Raw genomic sequence first — 14,596 nt, 5'->3', positions numbered from 1 at the left:
ATGTGATAAACAGTTGAGACACGAACAATCAGACAGTTGACTTCTCTGTTAACTTCAACAGGCCTCGACACAATGGAAGTCCTACTCGGAGGATTCGGTCCGACAGAGGACGCCACTAAGGACACTCAGTGGCTTTGTGATCTGGTGAGTTTATATCTACCTTCATTCTTCACAACCTCCACACCCAAGGTCTGAATTTACATCAGATTTATTTCCTTCATACACAGGTGAAGTCCGATGTGGAGAAAAAGACAGGAAAGGATTATCAGGAATACAAAGCAGTTAAATACAGGAATGAAATTGTCCTTCATTTTGTGACAGGAACCAGCATCCTTATCAAGGTAAATAGATGTTTTTAATATACAGGTTGAATTATTAGTGACATTCTGTTGAACAAAGGCAGGTATGTGTGTGTGTGTGTGTGTGTGTGTGTGTGTGTGTGTGTGTGTGTGTGTGTGTGTGTGTGTGTGTGTGTGTGTGTGTGTGTGTGTGTTAACCACGTCTTCAGTGCTCAACAACACCAGATCAACATGAATCCATGTGTTTAGACGTCTAATTCTCCTCTTTTCTTCTTGCAGGTTCATGTTGGAGGAGAAGACTACATTCATCTGGAAATCTACCGAGCTCTTCTGCCTCACATAGGAATGGTGCCTCACACTAATGTAAAGGACAATCAGACCATAGACAGCCCCCTCCAACCATTTCAGAAACTGATCCCAGAACCAGTCTCACCATAAAATCCTTAAAGGCTGCAGACTAGGGGTGACCCCGAATAGTCGAAGAATCGATGCATCGATATGCGGAGGCTGATTCGACCATCAATCTCACAGTCAAATCTTCGCAGGTGTTATTATCAAACGAGGATCATACCATTTTGGCAATATGGGGGTGCTCAATGTCTAATTTAATTTCACACAGAACTACTGGTTTTGTACGGTTATATTAACTTATATACAGCCTTTAATTATGATCATGCTGTAAAAAGAAAGAAAGAAGCGTTCAATAAATATTTTTTACGTGTGTGTGTGTGTGTGTGTAAATCCAACCACCCCTGTGACAGATTTAAATTTCACTTTCCCTGATCCGTGACAGACAAGGAGCATCTTGGCGGCCGGGATTAACGTTACTTAATGTCTGGAAAAAGAAAATCTAAAGTGTGGATGCACTTGGAATGGTAAAAGATGATCCAACAAAGTAAAAGGCAAGTTGTGCCAACAGCTCATGTCCTACCACTCGTCAACAACAACAAGTTTGTTACTTTCATATATAATGGCGCTTTTAATTTACGAATAGCAATATCATATATTGGGACTTAAAATAGATAGATTTTTTCTAGATCCAAAAAAGGAAAAGAGAAATCAGGGACAAACTTGCAGAGTTCATGAGGCCAGTGAATGTTGTGGACGGTGAAGGTTTTTAAGAATTATTGTACACACACACATAGATGATTCGACTATCAGTCGACTATAGAAAGATTCGACAATTCTGATTTGAATGTGTAAATCCTTAGTCAGGGACACCCCTACTACAGTCTCGTGTTAAAATCTTCTGCTTCTTTATTCTGAAATGATTTAACACTGATTTTGAATGTTTTAACGCTGAGAGATGAAGAGATTTGGTGGAATGCAGTAAGATTAAAGCTTTAAAATGATTTATATTTATTTTTCCTGTTTGCTCACAATGTCCTTTAACCCCAAATAAATGTTTTGCCACTATCCTACAGAGTTTGTGACTTATTTATTATTTACTAGAATTGATTTTCCTGACACTGGACGTTTTCTCAACCCTCATGTTGTCCTCGGCTCAAATTTGACCCAATTTCTAAACTTAACTCTACATAAAAATATGGTTTCTTTCAAGATAAATGCCCCAAAAACAACAAGAATGATTCCATACAACGTTCTTAAATGAATGAATTTTAGGGGTTTTATTTAATTTAATAGAATCCATTTTCTTCCCAGACCAAAGATGTGATTATTTGTTGTTTCAAAACTGTATCCTGACTTAAACTGTTGAAGTATAATCCATCAACAAACCTTCCTCTGATTTTAATTAGTCAAAATAATGCATAACTTACTGCTTCTTTCACTCAAACATCTGATCTCATTTCATAAAAATATGGTTCATGTACCATGAATTCCAAACATCAGTGTAAAACTAGTGGGAATAAGTTGGATGGAAGGTGGAACATAGAGTTGTGTTAAAAGGCCAGTGGTGGCCTATGGGGTTAAGGAAGTGGGCTTGGCACCCTGAGGTCTTGGGTTCAATCCCCAGACAGGATAACATCTGGGAGGGGAAAGTGAAAGATTACCACCACTGAGGTTCCCTTGAGCAAGGCCCTTAACCCCAACTGCTCAGTGGCAGCAGATCAGACATCATGTGTGTTGAGTTGTTGTCGTGGGCAGCTTCCAGGTGTGAATGTGAAACTGTTCTCAACTGACTGTGTGTGTGTTCCAGAGATGTTCACAAGTGATATTTTGGAATTCCAAGTCGAGTCTCAAGTCTCTGCCATCTGATCTGTGTTGAATGTTAAATCTTAATAATTTCTAAAATAAGTCCTGTAGCTACCATCCAGTCCAGTATCAACATTAGTTGTAGGATAACCTTCTGGGTTCTACTTAACACATCCCTCTGGTTTCCATATATTTGTACTTTTGTTTTCTTGTTTCATACTACTGTATGCAACACTGTACTACTCTTACAAACGTAATGTGCTGTAACATTACATTGTTTTTTACTGTGCACTTTTCAACCCGTCTCAGCTGATTGGAACATTTACTTACTATACTTACTATTATATTATCACTGGAATTTACTGTTCATTATATTATATTATATTGGTGGGAGCGGAATATATCGCGCTGACAAGGGATCACTGGACTTAGCAATCACAATGAGATTGGTGTTGTGGCACACATCACTGACTGTGAGTGGAAACTCCAGTCATTTCCTTTAACAATGCTAAAAACAGACAGCAGGCATTCTGCCGATGCCTGCCCCCAGCAGTTTTTGTCTGTGGGGAGGCATGGGGATCAAAAGATCACCACACTCAGCACAGACAGCACCCGAAACACGATTGCTGCGACGAGAAAGCTTCCATATGAGCACATGCCTTGCGTTGCTCATACAGTATATGTACATGTATATATATTTTTTATATTTTTTTACAGAAAAGCACTTTTGCCGTATCGATACTACAAGGGAATAATATTATCTTTGTTTTTAAAAAAACACTACATATCAGAATTAACAAATATTTGTCTCACATGCATTTTGTGAAATATCAGCATTATAACATAGTTAAAGAACCAGATTCATCATCAGCATTCACCAACAGTGAAGATACCATGTGGCTGATGGAGCTCCAGATGATGTAGAGAACTAACCTGTTGATTGTTACCAATCAATGATTTGATGAGTCAGAGTAGAAGTGAGAATAACATGTTTTATTAATAGTTCATCTTGCCAACAGAAAGCTTTTCATAATGTGGAGGAGGAAACAATATAATAAATCTGGCCTGAATAATCTCTCTGAAACAAAAAGCTTGAACTGACTTATGTAACAAAAGAACCTTAAAACAACGTGGTGAATGTAGACCAGGGGTCTGCAGCCTTCAGTCCTCTCCTCAGGCTCCCTGCAGCTTTCACAAACTCTTATATTATTTATTGTTGTTAAAGGCTTAAAGTCAGCTGTGTTGACTGTCCTTAGACTAGCTATGGATCCAAATAAAGAAGTCTCTTTAGAGGACAGATGAATTTCTGCTGGGTTATCATTATCGCTGATTGATCTGCAGAGAGAAACTATCTTCATTTTAAGCTCAAATATGTTTTGCAGCTCCAGAAAGATTTATTTTAGTTTTTGGGGCATATTGGGCCTTTATTTGACAGGACAGCTGTAGACAGTAAGGTGTAGAGAGAGAAAGGGGTTACATGCGTAAAGATAAGGCGGGAAGGACTGAGCCTTTTAAACATGGAGCGCACGCTCCCAGACATATTTCTTTTATGTTTTTTGGGCCAGAAATGTCTCCATGGATAGTAAAGATATAGACCAAAGATTAAATGTACAGGGTACCTGAACCTCACACCTTTTTCTTTCCTTACCTTATTTCCTTACCTTTTTCACCTTTCCTCCTAACTAATAGTGAAACAACAGCTTCAGCAGCACCTTCGGCAGCAGCGTTTATTGTTTTGAGTTTCTCCAGAAGTTCAGACTTCTTTTTTTCTACCAGTTCACGATGCTCTTCGTCCAGCTTCTTCGCCTCTTCACTGTCCCTCACTTCGTACCAGTCCTCCTCCGTCTACACACCAAAGATAATATCAGAACATCAGGTGATGAATCATCAGTCGACAAGCACAAAGCTCTGTCTGTCCCAGGTTTCTCCCTAAAAGGGAGTTTTTCCTCGCCACTGTTGCACTAAATGCTCTTGGTGGAATTGTTGGGTCTTTGTAAATTATAGAGTGTGGTCTAGACCTACTCTATCTGCAAAGTACCTTGCCATAACTCTTGTTATGATTTGATACTATAAATAAAATTGAATTGAAATAGAATTGACTTCTCACCATATGTTTGAAGGCCTCTCCTTTGTAGTAGCTCTGTGATGATGGATACTTCAGTCCCTTCTCACTGAGCTCCTCCAGGCTCTCAGCCACCATGTGCAGCTCCTCTTCCTCTCCATCGAAGGCATACACCTTTCTGTTCTCACAGGTCATCAGGACCAGATCATACGGGTATGACGTCCCCTCCACTACTCCTACAACCTTCATGTTTACTATATCAGGAAGGTAGAATCCCCCCCACCCATTCAACTTTCCAACATTCCCTTTGTAAACGCTGTCTTCCAGGCCTCCTATCTTCAACGTGGCTCCAGCTGGATTCTTTAACCATTTCTGGTAATCTGGCTCTGCAACCCATCGCGGACAAGAGGAATTAGGATGGAACATGTCAAACACTAACCATAGATAGTTTTATGACGTGTGTAGTCTACCTTTTACTTTGGTGCGTTCCTTAATCAGAGCCGACAGCTCACCAGCTGACCTGAAAGGTAGAAAGTGATTTAACAACTAAAGAGAGTTTATAAAAACAGAGAGAGAGTTTTCAGGAGAGGAGAGTCTCCTCAGACAGCAACAATAACTTCTGCTGAATACCACCTGTCCCTTAACACACTACTGGAGCTGAGAAATACATCTGACTCACATCTTATTCTTTTTGTTTTATTAAATGTACTCTAATTATTCTAATTATTCATGAATATACTGTATAAGATATACAGACCTTCCTGTAATCTTAGGTTCCAACATCTGCTGTTAGTGTTTGATGTTTTATTATCAGCTGGAGGATGTTTTAACAGAAAGTTATCGTTCCAACACAGTCTCACTCCCTACTCGTCAAATGTCTGACGCATGGTCCAGGACCCCTGGCGTCAAGTTTCAACGAAAGAGGTCGAAGATAGTAATAATAATAAAATACAGTTTCATGTATTTGTCTCATGTAATGTGTGCTCCGTTATTATGGCCGGCCAACAGTACATGAGACAAAAACATCAAACTGTAATTTATTATTATAACTATCTTTATTGTTTAACTCCTCAAATACAACGTTAGAAAAAAAACATCAATATTACGAATATTATCTATTTGTATCTTCTTATCTGCTGAGCGGGACGTACTACGTCACTTCTGGAGTATTCCGCGGATTCGTTTAAACGTTATTATGGTTCATAACTTACTGGAACAAAACTGAGCAACGTGTTGTTGCTGGTGACACAACCACTGACTGTATATATGTATATATGTATATTGAAGTGATACTGACCACTGACTGTATATATGTATATTGAAGTGATACTGACCACTGACTGTATATATGTATATTGAAGTGATACTGACCACTGACTGTATATATGTATATTGAAGTGATACTGACCACTGACTGTATATATGTATATTGAAGTGATACTGACCACTGACTGTATATATGTATATTGAAGTGATCCTGGCGTTAAATACCCGCTGATGCAACACAGTCTCACTCCCTACTCGTCAAATGTATGACGCATGGTCAAGGACCCTGGCGTCAAGTTTCAACCAAATAGGGGTACCCTTAACGTCATTTTTCGACGAGGGGTCCGTCAGATAGACATTCATGTTATTCCCTCACCGTCGGATATCGACGAAAGAAAAAAACACGCCCCCAGCCCCTTAACTCGAAATCTGGGACAGTTATTATTGGTATTTTTAGCCCAATAACCGCTGTTTTAATCAACATTATTCACGAGATATTATCGTGGTTTATATGTATTTCTTTTAATGTTATTATTTCGGTCTATTTCGGCCAGGGAAGCTGGGTTGCTTTTTTGTTGATTTATATTTTTTAAACTATAACGCCAAATCTATCAACATTTATTTAGATGTTATCGTGGTATTCATTTCTTTACTTTAATAATATTATTTCGGTCTTATTACCGGTAAAATATTACAGTATATGCTGTAATACAGAAGATTACGATATGATCCGAGCTGGACGCATTCAAAGCCGATGTCCCCCAATGCAATGTGGCCGCGTTCATTTCAAAGAATCGGGCAGCGATCAGCTGGTCTTTAACGCCAGGATCACTTCAATATACATATATACAGTCAGTGGTCAGTATCACTTCAATATACATATATACAGTCAGTGGTCAGTATCACTTCAATATACATATATACAGTCAGTGGTCAGTATCACTTCAATATACATATATACAGTCAGTGGTCAGTATCACTTCAATATACATATATACAGTCGATTAGTTATCCTTCAATATACTATATACAGTCAGTGGTCAGTATCACTTCAATATACATATATACATATATACAGTCAGTGATCAGTATCACTTCAATATACATATATACAGTCAGTGGTCAGTATCACTTCATATACATATATACAGTCAGTGGTCAGTATCACTTCAATATACATATATACAGTCGTTGTCATATCACTTCAATATACATATATACAGTCAGTGGTCAGTATCACTTCAATATACATATATACAGTCAGTGGTCAGTATCACTTCAATATACATATATACAGTCAGTGGTCAGTATCACTTCAAGATATATATACAGTCAGTGGTCAGTATCACTTCAATATACATATATACAGTCAGTGGTCAGTATCACTTCTATATACATATATCTGGTGGTATATTAACATATATATTAGAGTTTTATATTACGCATATATATATCACAGTGATATCATTACATATAAGGTCTATACATATATCTGTGTTATATATATATACTATACATATATACAGTCAGTGCAGATACAAACTTATCGTAGTAGTAATCATATACATATATACGCTAAAATAATTATACAGAGTTACTTCAATTACATAATACAGTCGTGTCAGTATCACTTTACATATATACAGCAGGTCAGTATACTAAATATACATATACAGTCAGTGGTCAGTATCTCATATACTATATACAGTCAGGGTCAGTATCACTTCTATACATATATACAGTCAGTGGTATACATATATAGTCAGTGTCAGTAATTTCAATATACATATACGTCATTGTCAGTATCACTTCAATATACATATATACAGTCAGTGGTCAGTATCAATTCAATATACATATATACAGTCAGTGGTCAGTATCACTTCAATATACATATATACAGTCAGTGGTCAGTATCTTCTATATACATATATCAGTCAGTGGTAATATCATATATACAGTCAGTGGTCAGTATCACTTCAATATACATATATACAGTCAGTGGTCAGTATCCTTCAATATAATATATACAGTCAGTGGTCAGTATCACTTCAATATACATATATACAGTCAGTGGTCAATATCACTTCAATATACATATATACAGTCAGTGGTCAGTATCCTTCAATATACATATATACAGTCAGTGGTCAGTATCACTTCAATATACATATATATACAGTCAGTGGTCAGTATCACTTCAATATACATATATACAGTCAGTGGTCAGTATCACTTCTACATATATATACAGTCAGTGGTATATACATATATACAGTCAGTGGTCAATATCACTTCAATATACATATATACAGTCAGTGTCATATCCTTCAATATACATATATACAGTCAGTGGTCAGTATCACTTCAATATACATATATACAGTCAGTGGTCAGTATCACTTCAATATACATATATACAGTCAGTGGTCAGTATCACTTCAATATACATATATACAGTCAGTGGTCAGTATCCTTCAATATACAATACATGGTCAGTATCTCAATAATATATACATATATACAGTCAGTGATCAGTATCTTCAATATCATATATACAGTCAGTGATCAGTATCACTTCAATATACATATATACAGTCAGTGATCAGTATCACTTCAATATACATATATACAGTCAGTGGTCAGTATCACTTCAATATACATATATACAGTCAGTGGTCAGTATCACTTCAATATACATATATACAGTCAGTGGTCAGTATCACTTCAATATACATATATACAGTCAGTGATCAGTATCACTTCAATATACATATATACAGTCAGTGGTCAGTATCACTTCAATATACATATATACAGTCAGTGGTCAGTATCACTTCAATATACATATATACAGTCAGTGGTCAGTATACATATATACAGTCAGTGGTCAGTATCACTTCAATATACATATATACAGTCAGTGGTCAGTATCACTTCAATATACATATATACAGTCAGTGGTCAGTATCACTTCAATATACATATATACAGTCAGTGGTCAGTATCACTTAATATACATATATACAGTCAGTGGTCAATATCACTTCAATATACATATATACAGTCAGTGGTCAGTATCACTTCATATACATATATACAGTCAGTGGTATACATATATACAGTCAGTGGTCAGTATCACTTCAATATACATATATACAGTCAGTGGTCAGTATCACTTCAATATACATATATACAGTCAGTGGTCAGTATCACTTCAATATACATATATACAGTCAGTGGTCAGTATCACTTCAATATACATATATACAGTCAGTGGTCAGTATCACTTCAATATACATATATACAGTCAGTGGTCAGTATCACTTCAATATACATATATACAGTCAGTGGTCAGTATCACTTCAATATACATATATACAGTCAGTGGTCAGTATCACTTCAATATACATATATACAGTCAGTGGTCAGTATCACTTCAATATACATATATACAGTCAGTGGTCAGTATCACTTCAATATACATATATACAGTCAGTGGTCGATTATCACTTCAATATACATATATACAGTCAGTGGTCAGTATCCCTTTAATATACATATATACAGTCAGTGATGTCAGTATCTATTGATGTTTTTTTCTAATGTTGTATTTGAGGAGTTAAACAATAAAGATAGTTGTAATAATAAAATACAGTTTCATGTATTTGTCTAGGTTTAAACGAATCCGCGGAAGTGACGTGGAAATTCCACATCTCGTCTGTGAAAGAATGTTCCACGTTGTACGTGAGAATTTACACAATAAAATACTAATAATGAAAACATTGTGTTTTATATTTAGCACTTTGATTTGCCTCAACCTACAGTTGAGTGTTTAGAAATACAGCCTAATGGCTTGTTTGACTAATTTGCATTTGTTTTGAATTGTACTGTTGTGAAAAACAATAAACTATATACAAAGAGAAGCATTTTTTATTTTATTTTCCATGCATAGTTATTTAAAAACGCAATTTTCTAATTTTGCAGTTGATTAATATTAATAGCTAAGACTAAAGGGGAAAAACATGAGTATATTTATGTGTGGGACTTAGTTTGATTTAAAATCACACTGCATTATTAGTTGTTTTAAATAAATTACTTTTTTGAAATATCAATTTATTTTAGACCTAACATATTAATTATTATATTCAAAAGATGATCCTCAAATCAATCACCGTGGTTACAGCTTGTAGCTATCCTAACCTTTGTAGCCTTTACTGAGACTACCTTTTCAAAATTAAGAAGGGACTAGTTTTAAGAAGCATTTTCAGGAAATTAAAAGGATAAGCAGATTGTTGCTGAGGTTTTTGTTCACAGAGTAAGATGTATATAGCTTTGTTTGGGTATGTGTACATATACAACATGTGTTTTGGCATTTTTGGCACACTTCTACCTCAGCCCTACTGCACAAAGACAAAACTCACACATCTCATTCAACCATTTCACAAGCTGAGAAAAGGGTCATGACATGGGTCAGAGCAGTGGTTCCCAACCTTTCTTCCTTGGTGCCCCCGGATTCTCATGTCTAAGAAAAGCTGACCCCTTTGAAACTGAAGTTGAGGTAACTCTCGAGATAGAGCTGGGTCAGAGGGTATCAGAGGTCATAAATGATGAACCAATCCATCGGCTCTGCTCCTATAGGCCCAATGGTGTTCATATGGACAACACCTTTGGCTGGAAGGCCCGTGTTCAAAGTGTGTGTTATCATTTAGAGCAGACACTCACGGTGAATCAGATGGTTTATGTTATACAAGGCTGCATTACAGAGCATATTAATATGACTGTCATGAAGGTTGTGTAGAGGAATAGAAACCAGTCTCTCCAGGCAAGCACACAGAATATGGTCTGCTCTATCTTTATTCTCCATGCCAAGTATGAGCTCTTATCCTCTGGCAGAAGATATGGGTAAACTTAACATTTCTAAACTATAGGCCTAATATGGACCTACCTCAATTAAAACTTTAAATAAGGTTGCTTGAGATTGAGGGTGTGCAATAGCTTCATGATATGAAGCATGGTTGTGTTGCTCTTGTCACTGTTTGTGAAAGATGAGCAATAGATTGTTGCTGTGGGATGTGCTTCAGTCTATATATCCCTTTGTTCATGTTGTTTTTTATTGTAAGTATGTCAGCTGTATGATAAAACAATATGTCAAGTGTTATTTATGAAGCATTTGAACTCAAGGCAAATATCCCTCTCGGGACAATAAAGTATCTCCTGCTAAGTGGTCTCCATGATACTGTATGTAAAAATTAAAACGTTGTCATAGGACTATAGCAAACACATCGTTGGAAAGGTCTCAACCTGGACATTAACATATGTCAGTCTGAAGAGGATACATTACTCCTGCTTTGAAATATTGACCTCTGAACCTTGAACCCAGTACATGTATGAAGGCTTGTCATTTAGCAACAGAAGGTGCTACACACATAAGACCAGCTGTTCTAGAAAGCTCTGGACCTCAGCTGTCATGTAGCTATGGTCACCAAATTGTACCTACTGTAAGCACTGTCAAATATGGTAATAAGCTATTTTCACCTATTTAACGATTCGATTTTTAAAATCTGATGACACCAGTGTGTTCTCCATACCAAAAACCCCCAGAGTGCATCCAAAATTATACACTGCCAACTTCTACTTATGAGAAATATACCAATATACTTTAAAACTACAACTCCCATAAGAAACGCCACAGAAGCTGTTACAAAGCTTGAGCACTTGTAGTTTTTCCGAGGTGGGGGGGGGACTCGTTGGGCTCCTGTTTCTGCTGTCTGCCGTGAGATGGCTTGATTCCATTTCAGATTGAGGCCGAGCACACAGTACATGAGACAAATACATGAAACTGTATTTTATTATTATAACTATCTTTATTGTTTAACTCCTCAAATACAACGTTGTAAAAAAACATCAATATTACGAATATTATATATTTTTATCTTCGTATCCGCTGAGCGGGACGTACTACGTCACTTCCGGACTTTTCCACGGATTCATTTAAACGTTATTATGGTTCATAACTTACTGGAACAAAACTGAGCAACGTGTTGTTGCTGGTGACACAATCACTGACTGTATATATGTATATTGAAGTGATACTGACCACTGACTGTATATATGTATATTGAAGTGATACTGACCACTGACTGTATATATGTATATTGAAGTGATACTGACCACTGACTGTATATATGTATATTGAAGTGATACTGACCACTGACTGTATATATTTGTATATTGAAGTGATCCTGGCGTTAAAGACCAGCTGATCGCTGCCCGATTCTTTGAAATGAACGCGGCCGCATTGCATTGGGGGATATCGGCTTTGAATGCGTCCAGCTCGGATCATATCGTAATCTTCTGTATTACAGCATATACTGTAATATTTTACCGGTAATAAGACCGAAATAATATTATTAAAGTAAAGAAATGAATACCACGATAACATCTAAATAAATGTTGATAGATTTGGCGTTATAGTTTAAAAAATATAAATCAACAAAAAAGCAACCCAGCTTCCCTGGCCGAAATAGACCGAAATAATAACATTAAAAGAAATACATATAAACCACGATAATATCTCGTGAATAATGTTGATTAAAACAGCGGGTATTGGGCTAAAAATACCAATAATAACTGTCCCAGATTTCGAGTTAAGGGGCTGGGGGCGTGTTTTTTTCTTTCGTCGATATCCGACGGTGAGGGCCTAACATGAATGTCTATCTGACGGACCCCTCGTCGAAAAATGACGTTAAGGGTACCCCTATTTGGTTGAAACTTGACGCCAGGGTCCTTGACCATGCGTCATACATTTGACGAGTAGGGAGTGAGACTGTGTTGGCTGATCGCTACCCAATTCTTGGAAATGAATGGCCGCATTGCATTGGGGGATATCGGCTTTGAATGCGTCCAGCTCGGATCATATCGTAATGTTCTGCTCTGTCTTTGAGAAAATGGAAGCTCAGATGGGCTAATCAGGAATTTTCTCCTTATGAGGTCATAAGGAGCAAGGTTACCTCCCCTTTCTCTGCTTTACCCACCCAGAGAATTTAGCCCCCCCATGAGAGAGAGAGAGAGAGAGAGAGACATCATGGCTTTCAAATGAGCAAAGTGGCAGTTGGTCAAGTATTAGGGGACCACTAAGGTCTATATAAAAGAGACTTCAGATACAGTATTAGGGGACCACTAAGGTCTATATAAAAGAGACTTCAGATACAGTATTAGGGGACCACTAAGGTCTATATAAAAGAGACTTCAGATACAGTATTAGGGGACCACTAAGGTCTATATAAAAGAGACTTCAGATACAGTATTAGAGGACCACTAAGGTCTATACTTCTACTCAGTGGAGGGTTGGTGGTCCCAGTCCCACTAGAGACAGACTCAGTGGAGGGTTGGTGGTCCCAGTCCCACTAGAGACAGACTCAGTGGAGGGTTGGTGGTCCCAGTCCCACTAGAGACAGACTCCGTGGAGGGTTGGTGGTCCCAGTCCCACTAGGGCTGCCCACCCATCCTCATATCAACTGGGACCATGAACACATCACTAAAGGCTGAGACATATCGTCATAGCGATAGACTCAAACAGATTGTTTGTGTTAGTTTAAAGAACATATCAGTAGAAAACTAAACTATCGTCATTTTTGTTTTAGTGCTGCCTTTTATATTTAATATAATGTTCAATTTGTCCATAAAATAATGTTGGAAGTGATTTCCTTTTATTTTTTTAAATCAACAAGCAGTTTGTTTATAGAATACTGAAAGCAGCAGAAATTGAATACATGTTAATATCTCTTCATGTATCGTGAGTAATATCGTTATCACATATTTTCCTCATATCATGCAGCCCTAAGTCTCACCATGTAACATGCAACTTATTATTTACACTAATTCAATAGGTTTTGTCTATTATTAAGTATAACTTCATACTCTTTGTGTCTAATGATGACAGAGAGAGTTTGTTAAATAATTAAAAATGTTTTATAAAACTTCCCTGAACAGAACAGAAAACTGGTTCTTACTCGCAGGTCTCTGTCTCCATTCTGGGTCTCTTTAGAAAACTAAATGTGTTCAGCGTTAACAAATAGTGGTGGAAAACTACAATAGAATAAAATAGTAATATTATGACAGATTCTGGCTCCACTGCACTGACCCGCTTGTTGTACCGACCTCAGCCCCATTACCCCCTACCTCCCCCATCTGGTCCACGTCTGAGACCAGACCCCCATCAGAGACTCTTGGAACCAACAAGCTAACGTTAGCTTTTAATGTGCTAAATGTGCTGTTTTTACCGTAAAGTCTCTTTGAGAAGACTACCATATAAAGCTCTATATAAATCAAATGTATTATTATTATTATTATTAGTAGTAGTAGTAGTAGTATTATAAGAGACGAGAGGTCTGGTTTTCTTTCCTGATAACTGGTTGATTCACTCCGAGCTTGGCCACATCTTGCTCACCATGTCCATGGATTTATAATAAAACACCATGTTGAGATGTTATTATACATCCATGTGTTGTTCACACCACACACACCACACACCACACACACCACACACCACACACACAACACACCACACACCACAGACCGTGCCCACTCCACGGTCACAAGCATGAAGAACAACACAAACACAATCAGCACCTGGACCTTATAATACAGTAATATATACATCAGAGTCACAGACGGAGTAATCCTTCCAAAGGACAAGAAATCATTTAAGACCTTTGAAAACGAAATAAAAGACTTTTAAGGCCTTATTTTTTAGAAAATTAAATGTAAACTTTTAAGACCCTGTTTTGAGTTCTGATGAGAAAAAAACAAA

At 37.1% G+C, this 14,596-nt stretch overlaps 1 protein-coding gene across 1 annotated transcript; it reads left to right on the top strand.

Moving 5' to 3' along the window:
- On the top strand, positions 1-1,720 carry LOC120563449 (cystatin-B-like). Its single transcript, XM_039807614.1, has 3 exons — positions 1-144; positions 228-341; positions 579-1,720. The coding sequence occupies exons 1-3, from the start codon at positions 73-75 to the stop codon at positions 735-737; spliced, it is 345 nt and encodes a 114-aa protein (XP_039663548.1). The 5' UTR covers positions 1-72; the 3' UTR covers positions 738-1,720.
- The last annotated feature ends 12,876 nt before the right edge of the window (positions 1,721-14,596 follow it).

This window comes from Perca fluviatilis, chromosome 8, assembly GCF_010015445.1.
Source record: "Perca fluviatilis chromosome 8, GENO_Pfluv_1.0, whole genome shotgun sequence".
NCBI classification, from domain to species: domain Eukaryota; kingdom Metazoa; phylum Chordata; class Actinopteri; order Perciformes; family Percidae; genus Perca; species Perca fluviatilis.
The sequence above is the reverse complement of the archived record's forward strand: the minus strand, read 5'-3'. Positions and strand labels throughout refer to the sequence as shown.

Coding starts and splice junctions, on each gene's coding strand:
- LOC120563449 (XM_039807614.1), top strand. CDS start 73: ATGGAAGTCCTACTCGGAGGATTCGGTCCGACAGAGGACGCCACTAAG. Junction 145..227: donor CTCAGTGGCTTTGTGATCTG/GTGAGTTTATAT, acceptor CTTCATACACAG/GTGAAGTCCGATGTGGAGAA. Junction 342..578: donor GAACCAGCATCCTTATCAAG/GTAAATAGATGT, acceptor TTCTTCTTGCAG/GTTCATGTTGGAGGAGAAGA.